Genomic DNA, 20,435 nt, shown 5'->3' on the forward strand with positions numbered 1-20,435 from the left:
AATCTCACTTTTTTACAGGCCAAGGTTAATATTATCATTTAAGGCTTCCGCAAGGTGCGATAAACTTTATGAGAGGTGCAATGAAAGAGAATCAGGCAAACACCAAATTGGAATCAATAAAACAAAACATTTAATGCAGGGTTACATAACATGTACATTCAGTATAACTTTGAAAACAAGATAATGCAAATCAACTTAGTTCAAATACTCATAACAAACAAAAAACTTTAGGCATCAGACATCCAGCTGTCAATTTTACATTCTTCCGAATAATTAAAAATGGTTCACACAGTTCAACATTACAGAATCTTACAGTAAATATTCTTAAAGTAGAATTCTCTAATTTGTCTTAGTCAACAAACACTTAATTCAATTATGAGGCAGTTATCACTTCAAGGGGGAAACACTTTAAAGCTCCATACTTCGGCTAATTTTAGTAGAACGCCACAGTTAATGTTAAGATATATCAGGCGGAGCTAACTCTTATTTCTTCACACTGAAATATAAAAAAATGGATTGCTCTTACCGGGTTGCATCCTTTGCACATTGGATTCACTATAAGCACACTTAAAATTGAAATTAACTATCACTTTGAAGTAACACTATTCAAAAGGAATCTTCACTATATAACTGAAATATTAAACGTAGAGCTTCACAAGTCTTGACGCACTCGTTTCATGTAATCTACATATTCTTTATTTTCTTCTATGCATTAATTTCAGCTTTGCACTATTCTTCCTCAAAACAATTGGAATTCTGTAGAAACATTCCTAATTGCCTATTAATTTCCCAGTCCCTTCTTAATTTATTTATGGCATTTCCAAATTCCCTTTTTTGCCACCCGTTACTTCACTCCGTGCTGTCCTGAATGCTTCTCCTCTGTTTACTTCCGTTTTCCAATAAAATACCTTCATTCTTCCCGCCAAAATCTGGTTTTAGCCAGTTCAGCTCATATCAACTCCTTCTCCCTTCGAATACCATAGCTCACGCTCCACGCATGTGCTATCTAAAATTAACTCCATTTCCTTGACAACAGCCAATCAAATTCAATCAGAAGAATTACATAAAATTACTTTCTCTTTCAGTAATGTTAAATAAAAAATATCATAGTTCATAGGGTACATTAAACTTACATATATACATTCTTTTTCAGAAATACAAATGAAAAAATAATCCATAGTTCATATAAATCACATTCAATCATAATAAACACAAATTCTATAACATACATGCACAGTTTCTTACAATATTATTATATAATAAAGTAAATTAAAAGAATAATATTTTTATACAGAGCCTTATTATTACTATTACATTACTTAAGATTATATTATTAAATAATAATAAATAATATTTACAAGTCTTGCCTTTAATGTGGAGGATTATGTTGGATTCTGAAAGAAGTATTAATAATTTTCATTTCTCTTCATTTAGAATCCAACACAGTCTTGTACACTTTCTAGTCCATCCGAAATCCTTTCTAACACCTTCTCCCTAAAATGGTTCCTCGTGCCCTCTTCTTTTAAGAGAAACCACTTAATTTTCTTCCTCTCATGGCTTCCAAAGGTTCCTATCTTAGACTTTTTTTAAAGTCTGCGCACAGCAGCTGGTGTTGCTGCGCCACCTGATTTTTTGGGATTACCTTACAATTTGTTACTGCCTTAAGATGTTTTCTTCTAGTCCAAATGTAGTCAATCTGTGAACTATTGTTGCCACTTCTGAATGTTATCAAATGCTCTTACAGAAAAAGGAGTTCACAATTGCCAGATCAAACGCTACTGCAAAGTCCAAAATTCTCTCTCCTTCCTGGTTCATCCCCACTCCATAGCCACCATGCACCCTTTTACAGTCCTTATTCTGTCTCCCTATGTGTTTGTTCAAGTCTCCTCCGACAATCACCATTTCGTTTTCTTCCAGTTCCCTCATTTCTTCATCTAGCACGTTCCAGAATTCATCCTTCTCTTCTGCTGTACAGCCAACTTGTGGGGCATATACACATAAGACGACCAGTTGCTCTTCTCCAAGACCCAGTTTCGTTCGCATGATTCTGTCATTCCTCCTACCCACTTCCAGTACTTTGCCCTTCATTCTGCCACACACCACAATTCCGACACCATTTCTTCCCTCTTTATTTTCTGCTCTGTAGCGAATATTTATATCCGTCTCCTGCACGCATAAAATGTCCAGCTTCCTCTTCCTCATCATGTCTGCCACCTCTCTTCTCCTTCCAGTCATACTGCCAACATTCAACGTTCCCACTTGCAACATTCTCTCCACCTGTTGGGTTCGCTTCTTTAACCACACCCGCCCTTGATGCGGTAGCCCTCATCCACTTCTCGCAGCTGTAGGATGATGTGGCTGCATGTCACTTAAGGGGTACACCCTAGCCCTTGTATCACTTTCTTTTCGACTCATTTGATCATAGCTAGAGCTGGCAGTGAAGTTTTATGACCGGATGCCCTTCCTGATGTCAACCCTTGCCATTTATCTGGGCTTGGGACTGGCAATTATTGGGACTAGCTTGCCCCCTTCAGTGGCTGCAATAGGCGAAATGATATAGCAAGATAGGAAAGTTTCACCCCTAGCCCTTGAATACTCTAATAGCATTGGGGGTAAGGAGCAAGAAGAGGAGAGGACCAGTCTACAGATAATATAACAGATGTATATTACATGAAGTAAGGCATGGTACAGCATCAGGTACCTCGGGTTTACCATGCCCGTACTCACTAAAGTGAGCCCATGAGGATTAAATCTAGCTTGATGTAATTTGTAAATAATTTTTTTTTTCTCACTAGAGGTCATGCCAGTAGAATAACATGTGTTCAAATCATTGTTTCTCTAGCTTAAGGTTTGTAATGTAACTCAGCTTGTCTTGTATATTTGTGTATGCTCCAGATGATGATCTTGATACGAAGATCGAAATGTCGGGATAATAAAAAGAGTTAGTTATAATACAGTTGTAAAATTCATAATTTTGATAATGAATGCTGATTCATTTTCTGGGTCAAAATAAGTTCAAGGTATGAAGATGTCTGCAGAATGTTTTATATATATGTATGTAAATTGTGGGTAGTCGTGGTAATGATGTGCAATTGCTTTTTGCAGTGGATTATGTCTGCTCTTGTCATGGTTTGGAATGATGACTGCTAGTCTCTACATTGATGGTTTCAACAATGCTTATCCTGCATTGTGGTAATTTTATGGTACTGGCCCTTGTACCTTTCAGTTTACTAATGCTGCATTTCACAAAATAATGGTTGTAAAACTTGAGTTGAAGAGAAAGAATAGTGAAACACTGCATTGGCACCACAGACCCTAACGCTAATTGTATGAAGATTGTATGTCTTCATACAGTTAAGTCTCACTGTAACAAACTTGTAGATGCCATAAGAATAGTTTGTTAAAGTGCATAGTTGGCCATTGTAATTTTAGTTATTTTTTTTTTTAGAATTGTATTGTGCATACGAAGGGCATTTGTTTGGACTTTTTGTTAGTTTGTTATAGTGGTGTTCGCGATAGTGAGAGTTGACTGAATTATATCTATAAGATGAGCTGAAATTTAAAATTAGGACATGTTCAAGATGATCATCTTCATCTTCTTTTGTTAAGCTGACTGATGCTTAAGGTGGAGTGGAGCAATATGCTGGTAATCTTTTACCAGAAATTAGTAGAAAATGTTTTGCTGTACATTTACACTGATATTATGGCTGTTTGCAAGACTTTGTTATTAATTTGTCAGCAATGATGTTTATCTATAAATTCTATAAATATAAATTAAAAATGTTTATATCTATACAGTACCTGTGATGTTTGGTAGGATAGTGTATATCAAATTTTCAACTGATGTTCTGCTAAAGAATCACAGTTGTGCAGCAAGGTTTTGATATAAATGAATAAAAATTGACGTAAAAGAAGTTTTTTTGTGCATTTTACCTACAAAGTATATGAGGAGCTATAATGTTTATATTGCATCGAACGGAATTGTTAGTTGTGAATAAATTTTATGATTATATTGGTATAATATAGATTTATTATACCTGTTATTATAGATATATATTATTGTATGTGTTAACAGGTTCCTATAGTTGTGACAATTATAGCATATGCTGCACTTACACCGTAGCATCGGTGCTATATAAAGACGAGACAGGTTTAATCAGTGAACAACTGAAATCTTTGAGCATTTTTCTCATTGACACAGCTGAATCAGTTTCAATTCTGCAAGATCTGTTTTGTTGTGTTTCAGCAATGTTGAATTTTAGCAAAAACTATGAGTGCTGCACTTTTAAAATGTTATGAGACCAGTAATTGCAAGTGATACCCATATTTTCCTTTAACTGGTAAGAATTAATTCATTAATTTTTGTGTTTTGACTTTGGTTGATTTCTTTTTTTTTATAAGGATCGATTCAACATGGACAAGTTTCTAACTAAAAAACAAAAATTATATGATGGCGAAGTAGTAAGTGATGTTAGCACATCTAAAACCATTGTCTGTCAGTACAATTGAGATTATTTGTTGTTCCACTTTATTTCAAGTGAAGATAAACCACCACATTCCACGTGTTGTATGTGGTGAAAAACTGCAAATCGAGCAGTGGCTGCAGATGTCCCTTCATTCCTAGCAAAATGAAGGGACATCTGCAGTCAAAATACTCCCACTCGTGTGAGAAACCAGTGGAATATTTCAAAAAACTTGTACTCAATAAAACTCTCCAGGCCAAAAATGGACCCAATTTGTTGAAAATATCGGAAAAAGCACAAGAAGCAAGTTATGCTGTCACTGAAATACTCGCCAGAAAGATGAAATCTCACACAGTTGCCAAATCTGCAATTTTACCAGCATGCTGTAAAATTGTAATTATTGTGTTTGGTGAGGAATGGGAATGTGAAAAAGAGATTTTAAAAATCCCTATGTCAGATATAACACCATTAGTCGACATATTCAGGAGCACCATCCATACAAATACTAATACATGATTGCCAGGATAAGTTGTGAAAATTGAAATAATTATCAACAACATAAATGTCTTGGCCCTTTGTTGTTTCCGGGAGTGGACAATGGTTGACAAAATAAAAACTGTTCTATGATATCTGTATTATAAATAAATCTACTAAATGCTAGAAGTTGAGCTTCTCCAGTGATGTCAGTTGACTCATCCAGCTGAATAGTAAACATGTTGACTTCTTTAATGTGAGCTATCACTTGCAGCTCAACATATATCTGAAGATGTTGAGCTGCAAGTGATAGCTCACATTAAAGAAGTCGACATGTTTACTATTCAGCTGGATGAGTCAACTGACATCACTGGAGAAGCTCAACTTCTAGCATTTAGTAGATTTATTTATAATACAGATATCATTTTGTCAACCAGTTTTTATTTTGTCAACCATTGTCCACTCCTGGAAACAACAAAGGGCCAAGACATTTTTTATGTTGTTGATAATTATTTCAATTTTCACAACTTATCCTGGCAATCATGTATTTGTATGGATGGTGCTTGCTCTATGTCGGGAAATGTAAAAGGATTTGTCATACTGGCTTAACAAAAGAACCCCAGAATTGTTTTTACTCATTGTTTTCTACTCAGAGAAGTACAAAGTACTAGTTTCAAAATCATTAGTACCTGAGCCGATAAGAGTACTAGACAAGAAGGTCAAAATTGTTAATTATATCAAAAGTAGACTGTTAGAATTGAGATTGTTTGCAGCACTATGTTCCTCAATGGCAGTTTCTCACATGCAGCTGCTAATGCATACAGAAGTGAAGTGGTTATCCCGAGTGCAAATTCTTTCAAGATTCTATGAACTCAAAAATGAGCTTCTAACTTTTTTGACAACTCAGTAATCTGAGTTAGCTGATTTTCTTAGCGATGATCTGTGTTGCAAAAGGGTTGCATTCCTTGCTGATTTGTTTCAAACTTTGAACACTGTTAGTAGAAGTATGCAAGGAAACATGAAATATTCTTACTTGCACCAACAAAATTAATGCTTTGGAAAGCAAGAATCAAACAAGAAAACAGCACAAATGTTTGAACTGACAAATGGTTGCAGATTGGATAAAAATCTTATAGATCTGATTTTACAAAAATATTGAAAAATATTTTCCCTCACTTGATGTATCATACTTAGATTGGGTAAGCGATCTGTTTGTTTTTCCTGCAATGAACCATATAAAAAATATCTCATGGCTTGAAACTTTGGAAGAAGATTTGAGGGTATGCCTATCTACAATCTGATCCCGCACAAGGGACATAATGAAACAATGCCGAGCTGAGGTGTTTCATTGATTAAAAAAAATACATTTATGTTACATGTATGTATATTAGAAAAAATTAATAAATAATTAACTGTCATAAATAACTGACTATTCTTTTGTATTTCATTACAAAGTGTCATAAATAAATGGAGTTTTAAAGAGATGTTTCATCTTTATTTGAAACAGTCAATATATTTCTTAATACTTGAACAGTGCGCTGTAATATTTTAGTAATTGGTTTTAGTGTGCCGTAAGATAAAAAAAAAAAGGTTGAAAACCTCTGGTGTATGTCATTCTTATGGTAAATTAAAGTGCAAAATAAAGTTCACAGTTGCAGGATTTTTTTAACATTGATTTTTCATTATATTTAGATTTTTGTTGTGTTTCCACTTGGTTATTCTACAGGGTGTCCCAAAATTCACGCAAGATTTAAATTTAGCGCCATTTGTGCGCTAAAGTGTTGCCAACGAGAAAAAAAAGATAGCGTGACAGCTGACAGTTCAGGGTTATTAAAAATGGAGCGCTACACGAAAGAACAATGCATTTTCACTGTTGAGCAATATTTTAAAAATAATGAAGGTTTGGCAGCTACAGTTCGCAATTTTCGTACAAAATATGGTCGGAATAGTGATTTAACTTCATCAACTGTGAAAAGATTAATTAAAAAATTCAAGGAAACTGGATCAATTAGTGATCTTATACACTCTGGCCATCCTTCAACAAGTTGTTCAACAGAAAACATCGAAGCAGTTCGTGAGAGTGTTGTTGAGAGTCCAGGAACATCAATTCGGCACCATGGTCTTGAATTGGGCATTTCGAGAAGCTCTCTACAGCATATTCTCACAAAAGATTTGCATCTTTATTCTTACAAAGTTCAATTGACTCAAGAACTGAAGCCTACTGACCACACACAGTGAAGAGAATTTGTTGAATGGATTATGTTGTTTCTAAACAACAAGTGGATGCTTATTTTTCGAACAAATCATCTTCAGCGATGAGGCTCATTTTCATCTTGATGGCTTCGTTAATCGACAAAATTGTCACATTTGGGGTTCAGAAAATCTACAAATTATCATGTCGAATCTGGATTATCATGTTGCGATAGCGACATGATAATCCAGTTTTTTGTACCTAAATTGCAAAATATGGATGTGGACGACATGTGGTTTCAACAAAACGGTGCCACATGCCATACAGCCCGAGAAACGATTCAATTACTGCATGAGTCATTTCCTGGTCGTGTAATTTCCTGTTTTGGTGATCAGAATTGGCCACCCAGATCATGGGACTTAACGCCGCTGGACTTTTTTCTTTGGGGTTTTTTGAAGTCTAAGGTTTATGCCAACAAGCCCACGACCACCCCACGCCTTGAAGGAGGAAATTGAGTGCTGTATCAATGAAATTCAGCCACATTTATGCAAAACGGTCATGGAAAATTTCGACAAAGAGTGCGTATGTGCCAGCAAAGCCGTGGAGGCCATTTACCCAATATGCTATTCCATGCATAACCCTATACTGTATACTTTATGAATCAATAAGAAATTACAATTTTTAATTAAAAACCTGTGTTTTCTATCAAAATTACTTCTTGCATGAATTTTGGGACACTCTGTATTATTTAAAGATACCAAGAAATTATATAGTTGGTTTAATCCTTTATCCAAGTGTAAGCAAACAAGTTTGTGCTGAACTATTTTCAGGACTGGGGCAACTCATGTGTATGACTTCACATCACTTGCCTCACACCTTTACCACAAGTTGCTCCAGTCCTGAAAATAGTTCAGGTGCAAACTTGTTTACTGACACTTGGATAAAGTATTAAACAAAGTATATAATTTCTTGGTATCTTTAATTTATATTTAGATTTTCTAAACAAAATTTCATTGTTTATTTACTTGTATATTTATTTATTTGTTTATTTATTATTTTTTTTCCCAGTCATTAGAAAAGTTGGAATCGCTTATTGCAGAAGCTGAAGGAAGAGTTTTTGAGAATAAAAAAACACACATAAAACAAAGATATAATGAGATTAGAGATATTGACTTTAACACTAAAACAGAGAATGATAAATTTGACAAACACAACTCACAGAACCTGATGAAAGCAAAAAAGAATCGAATCAACTCCACTGCTGAATTTGAGAATATCCAGCATTCATCAAATGTAAAATCTGTTTCAGATGAAACTTCACCTGTTAGCATTTTTTCAAAACCAAATGATGAGGACCAAGATCCTGTGCCTTGGTCAAATAAAAATAAAAATGTCAGCAGTAAACACTCTTGGATGAAAAAGAAATATGTAAAACCAGATTTAAATACTGAAACAACTATTCAAGGTAAAGCACTTTTTTTAAATATTACTTTTTAATATAATTAGTTATTAAAAAAAGAACAAAAATCTAGATTAATATAAACTAGTTTCAGGACATGAAAATCCACTTTCTTATGTTTGTTTGAATATACAATGAAAAATTCATTAAAAACTGTCATGACTTATAAGACCAATGTAGACTGTTGTGCATATCTGATTACCTTGATTTTCAACAGTCACATATTTGGCTATTAAAAAAGTCAAATTATAAAACAACATAATGTATTGGAGACACTAACTAACATAGTTATGGAATTTAACTATGGGAATAATAGAATTGAGGAATTGTAAATTACAAGATTTGCTACTTTGTAAATAAGACAGAAAGGAGTGAGTAACTCATCATTTAACTATTAAATTTGTGATAGTGATGGAGTACTCCCAAAAAATGTGCAGGCTGTTATGATAGTATTACACGATGAAGTTTACTATATGACTAGTTTCCTATCACAGTTTTTCTCAAATCTGTTATTTGTCAGGATTCAAGTATTAACAGATATTACATTTTGGTATGTATTGCACTAACTGCATGAGTTCACTTAGATCTTGGTCTTCCTCTGAGTCTTTTTGCTAACTTCTTCATTGTGTTTAAGTGACCAAACTCTTAGATTAGCTCTGATTGGACACTCTTGAATGCCAACAGTGTCAAGTGCCTCTCAACTATTTTGTTTTTATTATGATTCTTCCAATGAAATTATTTGTTCACTCCTTGTAGCTGTGGTTTCTAGTCTTTTTATAAACTGTTTTATTTCTAACCCAACTCTCCCAGAGATCCATAGGTTACAATAGTTTTCTATATGGCTAGTTAGTGTTTTTGCTAACTTCTCTCATTCCATATAAATTTATTTAACTGGCATTCTCCCCACCATATGGGTTTTGTTTATTCTGTTGTCTTATTATTATTAACACTCCTCCATGGAGTCAAGAGACTCATCTTGGGAAGTTCCACTCTCACATGCACAGCTAATTGTCTCTCGACTTAAATGCATTCAAGATAGTCTCATGCTCTTAGAATGCATTCCAATCACCCACCACTCTCCGTGCAAAAATCCCCCCCCACACACATGCACCTTATGCAGCTTCCAGGGATGGCCTCTCGTTCTACCCTGTCTCCAGATATTCTATGAAAAATCTCATCCATGCTAATCTGGTAATTATCCCTTACCAACTTATACATCTTGATCATGTCTTCCTTCTTACTTCTATCCACTAAGCTATGTTATTTGCATTCTCTCAATCTATCCAATATTTTCCACATTCCAAAGACCAGATACCAATTTAGTCAATCGTCTTTGGATCCTTTCCAACATCTCATCATCCTTTTGGTGCCGACCAAATCTGTGCATAGTAATCCATATGTGGCCTGATCAAAGTCTTGTACAATAGAATCAAAACATCCTTACTTCTGCATGTCAGAGTTCTCTGCATCATTCCCATAATGTTGTGTTGTCCTCATAATTTTAGCAAAATGTTCACAAAATTTCAAGTCTCTATCCACCACAACCCCCAAATTCTCCACCTCCTCCAAAATATCGCACTATTTCTATACTCTGCATTCCATCTTTGCTTCCCAAATTTTAAAACCTTACACATTGTAGCATTAAACTGAACATTTTCCACACACACACACTTGCCCATTTAGACAGTCTATTTAAGTCCTCTTGCAAAGCAACAATACCTACTCTACTAACTCTCTTCAACTTTTCATCATCTGCAAACAACTGTATATCACCATTTGAGCACTTTCCAATGTCATTTATATACAGATTAAACAACACTGGCCCCCAAAACAGATCCCTAGTGTTTGCCACTAGTGACTTTCCTCTTCCGGGATATCACTCTCCCATACACAACCTATTGATACCTATCAGACAGCCAATCTTCAATCCACACTAATCTATTCAACTTCATTTGTTCCAATTTAACTACTAGTTTGTCATGTAGTAATCTATTGAAAGCCTTTGCAAAATCTAAATCTATCATCTCATATTAATCAATGCTAACAGTGTAAAGTGTATTTCTAATTATCTTTATTTTGAAATTACTGGTGCTGAATATTGATTCAATCCACTGACTATTAATATGTTAAAACAAGATGATATATTATTATTAAGAGAGACCTCCAGGGAGTCAGGGACTCATCGAGGGAGGCCACATGCTACACACATCAGCTATCATACTTGTTCTTGAATTCATTCACTCTGCTTTCACACACAACATCCAATGGCAATCCATTCCAATCACACACCACTATGAGAGAAAAATCTAGACCTCACCCCTTCTTTGATGAGAAATTTCTCAATTTGTTTCCATTTTTATTTAAATTTTGTTCTCCATATGTACCTACAACTTGTGATATACAGGTAACCTTCGTATAACACGGATGTTAGGTTCCATAGAAATGCCGCGTTATATAAATCGCATTATACAAGACATAGATCACATAGAAAAAGTAGGGTTAGGTTCCGAAATCATTTTTTTTTTTTAAATTATATAAACAACAATGACATATCCAACAAAAACAATATTTTTATTTAATTCATGTAAGTTAAGAAAACATAAGTATGACAAATACGTAGTATAAAATTATAAAAATTACAAATTGTACATAAATTTCATTGCGCATAATTCGTAAATGTTTTAGATACAATAAAATAAAGCGCATATTTTAATCGTTATCACTGTCTTCAGAAATAACATTTCGTAGATGTTCTTTAAGTGTCCGGAGGTCATCATCACTTGAAATCTCTTGGACATCATTTGTATAATTCTCATTGCATACTTCGGCTGGTTTAGTCATCAAGAAGTCAGTAATAAGACTTTGCTTTCCACTATGTTGCAATTTTTTTATTAAGTTCATAATATGGCACTAAACGAATATTAAATTGGCTCGTGAATTTTCCCGAGCGCTCCATTGAGGGATCATTATCTGTAAAATAACTTCCTAACTTTCTTGCCAAGTCCAATCCTTCTCTTAATTTCTTTAAACTGAATTCTTTAACAGATTCATCACAATCAGAATCTTGGGCAGAACTTTCCCCACCATTTGGTTCGACGCCATATATTAATTGTACCAGTTCCTCCTCATTTAAATCTGTTCTCCATCAATTAATTCACTAATTTCGTTTTCAACCATATTGCAAAAACCCTCTCCACCGAAAATGTGTGCGACGTTTATTATACGACGTAGCTCGGCATCCACTGGAGGTACGAAATTTTGTTCCATTACGGCTTCAGGCCATATTTTTTTCCAGCAAGCATTCAGAGTAGAGGGTTGTAATTCCTTAATGGACAGAGAAATAATTTTTACACAATTCAATATTGAAAACTCTTTCCACGCTTGAGGCAGTGTCATGTTTGGATTAGATTCCATTTTTTTCAAAATTAATTGAAATGTTTGCTGAATATAATATGACTTAAATGTTGATATTATTTCTTGGTCGAGTGGTTGAATAAGTGAAGTAGTATTAGATGGCAAAAAAGTTATTTTAATATTCGGATGGCTTAAATTTGTTGGGTGGCCCGGTGTGTTATCTAAGAAGTAGAATTTTGAAGTTCATTTTCTTTATGTAACTTTCTAAATCGGGTACAAAACACTTGAAAAACCAATTTTCAAACATGCTAGCTGTAACCCATGCCTTTTTGTTGGCCTGCCAATAAACAGGTAGGATGGACTTGTCGAGTCCTTTCATCGCATGAGGATTTGCAGATCGGTTAATAAACATTGGTTTTGTCGTGTAATCACCTGATGCATTACTACAAAATAGTAGAGTAATTCTATCTTTGGAAACTTTGAATCTAGGAGCTGATCTTTCATTTTTCGAAATATAGATGTGTTTTGGCATTTTTTTTTTCCCAATATAACCCAGATTCATCTGCATTGAACACCTGGTCTGCACTGTAACCACCTTCTTTAATGATTTTTAAAAGTTCTGCTGGGTATTTCCGGGTAGCTTCAACATCTACTGATGCTGATTCTCCCTAGATTTTAAGATTATTCAAAGAAAACCCCTTTTTAAAGTTTTCGAACCAACCCTTACTGGCAGAAAATCTATGCTGAGAGATTTCTTCTGAAGAATCTTGATCAAGTTCTTTTAAATGTTTATAAATTTTGAGAGCTTTTTGCTTAATAAGGTGTCCATCCAAAGGAATTTTCTTTTGAGTGCAATCTTCTATCCAAATCATTAGAGATTTCTCCATTTTTTCTATTAGAATATCGCGAACACGAGCAACGCGCTTTGCACTTATCGTTGACCCAGCAATAACACTTTCTCGGATTTTATGTTCATTTTGTTTGATTGTTCGAATTGTTGATTCACTAAATTCAGAGTCCTTGCAACAACTCTTGGTTTTTCTCCAATTTTCAACTGATCCAAGATGTTAATTTTGTTAGGTTTTTTTCCCTTTCGTTGCAGTTTTAGTGGCCATTACAATAAAAATAAACTTTTACATTAAAAAAAAAAAGCATTACATATGTATGTAACTCAACAGAAAATAAACTGCTCTGCTTGAGAATAACACACTTATGATTTTAAATGCACTTTCCTAGCAAAAAACGAAGACAATTTTCAACAATAAACACTTTATACAGTAAACCCTAGATGGCGAGCTTATGGCACTCGTGCCAGAGGTGGCACGTCTGAGAATTTTGATGGCACGTCAACAGTTTACAGGTAATATCCTTTTATACGCTCATAAATTATTCTAGGTTTTTTTTTAATTGTTAAAATACATACAAACTGAATTTTGTTTTACACAAGACAGCAGCTATAAGGACGTGCATATGATTGGTGCGGTATTAACAAAAGATCGCGCGACCCAAAGACAAAAGCACCCGATAAGTGTTGAGTTGAAATGCTAATTCTCTTCATTCGAATTCCATAACATCTGAAACTGTCATAACAACATTCACTATTAGTTTTAACACATTCACACAGGGTGTCATTTATTGTTCCGATGGAACTTCTCATTACTGACTGGCTCAACTCACACAAACGTTTCAACCCTTGGTTGAATTTTATGGCTTGAATATTTCATCCTATATTCAAGTTGTTTGCGTTTGAGGTGGCAGGCAAACTCATATATTCATTATATGGCATATTTCAGTTCTTGGTAGTCTTTTATTTTAAGTTAGCCTTTGTGATCTGCCATAATGACATCGAGAATTTCAAATGCAATAAAAAAAACATTTATTTCATAATTGAAAAATTGGACAATAGTTTTTAGTTAGATGCTGTGTTTCAGTGCAACATATGGTTTTGCTTAAGTCTATACAGAGTAGTTTCTGTGAGAGGGGGACATGTGATTTATTAGTTAGTGCCATTTTTATTCCATCTGTCTCTAGAATGACACAGACTACAAAAGCCCTCTGTACAGTACCTTATTCAGTGATACAATAAAACTAAATTCGATACTTATAACTACTTGCACAATACGGGCAGACACAAATTTAACGAAGATAAAATTTGATTTTTAAGTCCCACGGTGAAAAATATGAAAAAAAAAATAAAGGGTTACTAGAAATTGTAGACTATGATGAACAAGGGATACCACAATTTGTAGACTGCATTGTATGAGTACCACATTATACGAGGGTTACGTGTACTTGGTTCCCTACATTAGCATTGGCCTCCCGCAATTAATAAATAATCATTCTTATTATAATGTTTCATCAATTTTTCCAAGTCATTAACCTGTTAATAGAACTGTTACAGATCTATTTTATATATAATATATAATGTGGATCATGAATTAAGAAATCGTAAATTAAAAATTTTACTTCATATGAAAGTTTTACAAATTACCACTAATTGTGTTTCCATCTCTAATGCACTGATGAATTTATATGTGTGGGTGTCTTTGAAACTTTTAAATTGAAGTTAGCCTTTATAATGTGAACTATGTCTTACAAGAAATCCATTGTTTTTTTTTTACCAACCATTGCCCACTACTTAACAAACAAGATTAAAGTGGTAGTTTAATTTTATTTCCATGACAGTTATGTTAACCACAACTGACATATTGTAGCTATCTATATTCAAGCTGAAAACAGTATTTACATCAGAAATTGTGCCTAATAGAAACTTATAGTTTTTCATATATGGTTAGTTTGATTAGTGACTTATCACCTAATACATTTTCAAATTTTGGATATTGAGAATTTTTTAACCTAATTTTACACTGCCTAATAAGGAATAAATTAAACCCAAGTATACTTTATGCCTGTTAATTAATGGGTTTGGTTATGGAATTCCTACCCAATGAATATCTGTCTGTCTCAGAATTGTTATTTATTTATGCATTTTTGTATGTAGTGAGCTAATAACTATGATGTCTGGTATATAGACTTACTGCTTTATGGCCCAGCTCTTTTATGGAGAAAAAAATGTTCATTACTTGGATATCTTCCATAGAATACACATTAGATTTCTTTGGTATGAACAAGATTGCAAATAATCAGCTATCTTTTCTAGTTTAGCATTATTTTTTGTTGTGTCGGAAATAACTGGCCCACTAAAAGTCAGCCATTTTTTTCAAACACAACATGAGAAAATAGTATCTTAACATAAAGACATGCTTAAACTCTCAAGAGCAGAGGCAGAGAGGTATTAAATAACTTGTAATTGAAAGGTATATTAACTTAATTGATAATGTTCTTGTAGTGTAATCCAAATACTGTTTAGAATCATACCCAATACAGGGAAAATTATGGTAACCAATCAGCAGAAGATCTGATCACTACGCAATAGTCCATGACACTGCAGAAAACCCGAAAAAGTCATCCGGTAACCCCTACAGTAACAGTTCCGTTGAGAGGGCCGCCGAGAAAAGGACATGACCTCATTGTTATCTGACGAATCAAAGATGGCTGAGTGAGTGACATAGACAGAGAGTGAGGTTGCTCGCCGTTGAGATATAAGATGTGTACAGGATGTCCAACTGAACAGCAGGGAAACAGCATACAGGGCCATTGGCGAGTTTGCCGCCAATGTGACGATAGCGAAGGAGCCACATTTCGAAAAGAATGAATAAAGATAGACAGTGGAGCGACAAGGAAATCTTGCCATGTCCGAAGAAGGACCAGATCTAAAAAAGGAACCATCTCATTAAGGAAAATAGCCGGTAAGGTGCATATCTTTTGCCGTATACATATATATATCAAATGCTGTAAAACCAGAGAAAGCAAAAAGGGGATAGCCCTGCTCGACCCAACTAGAAGATCTGTTTTTGGACTGAACGTCTTGATAGGCTGTTCCTGTTGTAATATGTAATTTCATGTTCGAGTGATACTATAGTGGGACAGTTAAGAGGTGATTTATTATATGAGATACAATGAGTGAAGGCACTGCTTTGTACGTTAAGCCTGTGACTTGTATAAGATTTATAGCAAGGAGTTTGTTTCAACAAAAATAGTAATTGATAAAATTCAGTGAACATATCATGTGTAATCTAGTTAACTTTGCATTGCCAAAGTTTGCATAACCACTGGAGTATCGTTTGATCTTAATGCAAACCACGGAAATAAGATTGATTAACTGATGCTCCTGGAATATAATTGTATGAGCCTGCATATTAAGAAGTATGTGAGAGGGATTGAGTGAGCTTATTGCAGTTGCGTGAGCATTCGTGCATGAACTTGTTTCTTTTATATTATTATTACATGATTTTTAGTTGTATTAAATTGCATTATTCTAAATCAAAGTTTGTACATCCTGTTGTTTGAGAGTGACTTACCACTTATAAAAGTTCAAACTCGTGTAAGTGTGGGGGGGGGAGACATTTGATGAAAAAAAAAAAAGGAATGGGGAGCTGCGACTGCACACCACGTGTTCCCAATACTAAATAATATTGTCATATTGTCAAGATAGTTAGTAGAGTAAACTTAAGTATCAGGAACTAGTTACCGGCTGGCGCAATCGATCTAAAGTAAATAAATTTGTCGGAAGCTAACTTCTGGTACAAGTAACCTTAAGGCATAAAACTAAAAATAGAAGTAAAGAAAAGAAAGATAGTAAAACAAAACCAAGAGAAAGCGTAGACATAACATTGTATTTTGTAGTTGCCAACATAATACTAAGCAGTAAAATTGCTAAAATATGTGTAACAAGAAATATTATTTATTCCTATCATTAAGGGTTTGAACATTGTTCTGTATAATTCAAAAGCAGCAAACACTGTAGTTATAGAAAAACAAATCTTGATTCAGTATAGGTTGTGAAGTATCTTCAGTAAAAGGTTTAAGCACATCATAGTTTCTTCCTACTTCTGCATGGCTGCAGATATAAGGCAAAAATCTGAGTTAAGCTTGAAGTAACTTATAGTTCTTTCTTCTGTGACTCCATTGACTTGAAAGCTCACTGATTCTACTTCAGATTCCTCTTGAATAGCACTGAAACTGAACCTGAATCTCTACAGCCTGTCACTTACTGACTGCATCTATACAGAGGTATATAAATTCATATTACCCATTTCATCATATATTCAAGCTGATTGAAATGCCATAAACAAAAGATGACATTTAAGAATGTTTTACATCTTGAAATCCTCATGAAAACTTTTGGACACATGCCTTTACTGTGTTAGACACCAGTGCATGTTTCAACATTGAAACAGTAGCCTCACATGTAGGTCTCAGCTTCTTGATATGTGAATAGACCTTTTTCTGACAAACAATTATTCATACTTCTTGCCATCTATAGTCTTCTTAAACACCAAAATTTGAGAAACTGATCTCACAAATGCCATCCTCTCTTTGGGAGTGAGAACGTTACCACATTAATTCTCTTTTGTTTTGAAGTTGGACACACACACACAATGTTTTTTTTTTTTTTTTGGCACAAAATTTCATTTATCTAATTATTATTTTATTTTTTTTGCTTTAGTTCAGAATGATTCTAATAAGCAGGAAGGTAATCTGCAAATATCAAATCCATTTGAAACTTTGCTAACAGACAAAGAAATGAATGAATTAGGAGCAAAACTGTTAAAAGCTGAACTGCTAGGAAATAATGAACTAGTTTCTGAACTTAAATTAAAGTTAGAAGCTGCAAGAAAAGCTAAGAAAGATTATGAAAAAGCTGCCAAACAGCAAACAAGTCCTGAAGAAGAAAAGGTTATTTTCTTACCTTGCATTGGTAGTAAAAACTTGAAAGAGGAATCTTCTAAACGTGGAAAAAGACAGAAGGTAATTATGTTTACTGATATTATCATGATATTTTTTAAAATGTAATACTTTTGAATTAGTTGATTTTTCATGGATTATAACTTCTTATTTTCAAGAAATGAACCTGACAATAAGTAATTTAATTTCATTTACCATTTTTATAATATATTTTGTTATTAAAATTGTAAGTAAAACTAAATTACAAAATTTCTGATGGCAGCTGATGTTTTTATCTAATTTCTCAGAAGATCCATGGAGTTTAAGTTTTATGATATTTACAATGTGCATTAATTATATTTATGTTAGCTGATCAGGTTCATTAAAATTCCCATGAATCATTTCAATGTAGTGTGCAGGACAAAGAGTGATTATGGAAGGATGACAGTTACGAATGTTGGTTGTGTTCATTCAGTGGCAGAAACAAAAGAAATAGTTGAATTTCTGAGGAATCACATTAGCAAGCTGCAGTGGAGACACTGCAGTTGCTTGCCAATGTGAGAATAGAAATAGATGAACTAGATGTGTGTGTAGGTTATCATCATTAGTTTCCTGATATGTACCCTCAGGTTTATGCACCCACTACAGAGGCACCAGAAGAAGACATTGAAGAATTTTATGGCAAGTTACAATAAGTGATAGATGCAACACCAAAGTGAGATTTATGGCTACTTATCGGAGATTGGAATGCAAAAGTAGTAGAGACTGAAGAACAAGGAATAACAGGTCGTTTGGGTTTAGGTATTCGTAACATTGCAGGGAAGAGACTAGTTGAGTTTTATGCAGAGAATTTTTGTTTGTTTAGCAACAAACAAAGAATTCTCTGCACAAAAGAAGATTGTACAAATGGATATCACCTGATGGACAATACAGAAATCAAATTAACTATATACTTGGACAAAGAAGATGGAAAAGTGCAATGCAGTCTGTCAAGACTTTTCCAGGTGCAGACTGTGGAACAGACTATGAGTTATTAGTGGCTATGATACATGTGAAATTACGGAAACTAAAAACAACACAAATGTCAATCAGGTATAATCTTGGAAACATACCAGCTGAATACAATATTAGTATACAGAACAGATTCAACACACTCAATTTGTGTGAAAGAGAACCAGATGAACTATGGGAAGAGATTAAAGATATAATTAAAACAGAAGCAAAGAAGAATATTCTAACAGTTTGTAAGAAGTTTAAATGGCTGTCAGAAGATGCCATCAAAACTACTCAGAAAAGGAGGAAAATGAAGGCCACAGGAAATTTGCAGGAAGTATGGCATTTGAATGCAGAGTTTCAATGACAAACCAGATGAGACAAGGAAAAATACTTTAACCAGGAATGCCAACAAATAGAAGACTAAAACAAGAGATCTTTTCAAAAAGATCAGAGAACTAACAGGGAAGTTTAGTGCCAAGGTGACAATATTGAAAAGTAAACACAAAGAATATCTTACAGAAGCTGCATACATCAAAGAAAGATGGAAAGAGTATACAGAAAGGATTCCAAAATTACTGAGAAATTTGAAGAGCAGGATTATATGCAGAAGCGAGTACCACTGGAGAGTGAAGTGAGGTAGGCACTGCAGCAGCTATCCAGTAAGAAAACACCAGAAGGAGATGGAATACCTGTTGAGCTGCTCAAAGCCTCTTCTCCCAGGGCTTTGAGCAGCTAAAATTTTAACTTTGAGCAGCCTCTTCTCCCAGTTAAAATATTAACAGCTCTATGTCAACAAATTTGGATCACAACTACATGGCCTAGGGAATGGAAAAAATCAGTTTATATACCTTTATTGAAGAAAGGCAATGCAAGAGAGTGCGAAAATTACAGAACTATAGAACTGATTTCTCGTGCAAGTAAAGTCTTACTTAAGATCATTCAGAAAAGACTGGAACCATTCATGAAGAGAGAAATGCCAGATAAATAGGTAGGATTTCGAAAAGGCAGAGGAACAAGAGATCAAATCGCCAATGTGAGATAATAGAAAGAGCACAGGAATAGTAAAAGAATGTCTACCTTTGTTTTTAACTACAGGGTCAGAATGCAAGATCTACAGAGTCAAAAGCCTTGCCTTTTGACTCTGTAGATCATGTGAAACTGTGGAATGTGTTAAGAACAATGGGAGTACCAGAGCTTTTCATTATCCTTCTGAGGAATCTTTATTATGAACAAGAAGCTATTGTCCAAACAGATCTTGGTAAAACTGAGTATTTCACAATAGGTAAAGGGGTGCAACAAGGATGTATTTTATCTCCGTACCTGTTTAACTTGTACAGCGAATACATTTTAAGAATGCCAGGGCTGGAGGAGTCTTCAGTTGGAATTAAAATTGGTGGAAGAATGCAAAGAAGATTTGGAGGAAAGTTAAAGAAGAAAGTGCTAAATATGGTATTAAACTTAACCTCAAAAAGACAAAAGTTGTGACAAAACATTTAAACTTAACGATTTTGAAGTAGATGGGGAGAAAATGGAAAAACAGTTAACAATTTTGTGCTCATAGGATTCCAAATTGATAAAGATGATTATTATACTGAAGAAGTTAGAAGAAGAAAATTATTACTCAGAAAGAAAGCAATGACAAATTTAAGCAAGTTCTTTAAAGTTAAAGATATTAGCTCGCAACAAAAATCAGAATCGTGAAAGCAACAGT

General features: G+C 34.2%; 1 protein-coding gene across 5 annotated transcripts in view; it reads left to right on the top strand.

Moving 5' to 3' along the window:
- Positions 1-20,435, top strand: part of LOC150100748 (pre-mRNA splicing factor CWF19L2) — a 277,753-nt gene that overhangs the window by 65,732 nt on the left and 191,586 nt on the right. For all 5 annotated transcript variants that reach the window (XM_090402132.1, XM_090402130.1, XM_090402133.1 and 2 more), the window contains exons 6-7: positions 8,197-8,593; positions 17,511-17,812. In XM_090402132.1, coding sequence (XP_090258258.1) covers positions 8,197-8,593; positions 17,511-17,812 — 699 coding nt within the window. The remainder of the gene's footprint in view (positions 1-8,196; positions 8,594-17,510; positions 17,813-20,435) is intronic.

The sequence above is a fragment of the Typopeltis vanoorti genome, chromosome 12, assembly GCF_054136105.1.
Source record: "Typopeltis vanoorti isolate ZY-2024b chromosome 12, IOZ_Tvanoo_1.0, whole genome shotgun sequence".
In the NCBI taxonomy this organism is placed as follows: Eukaryota; Metazoa; Arthropoda; class Arachnida; order Uropygi; family Thelyphonidae; genus Typopeltis; species Typopeltis vanoorti.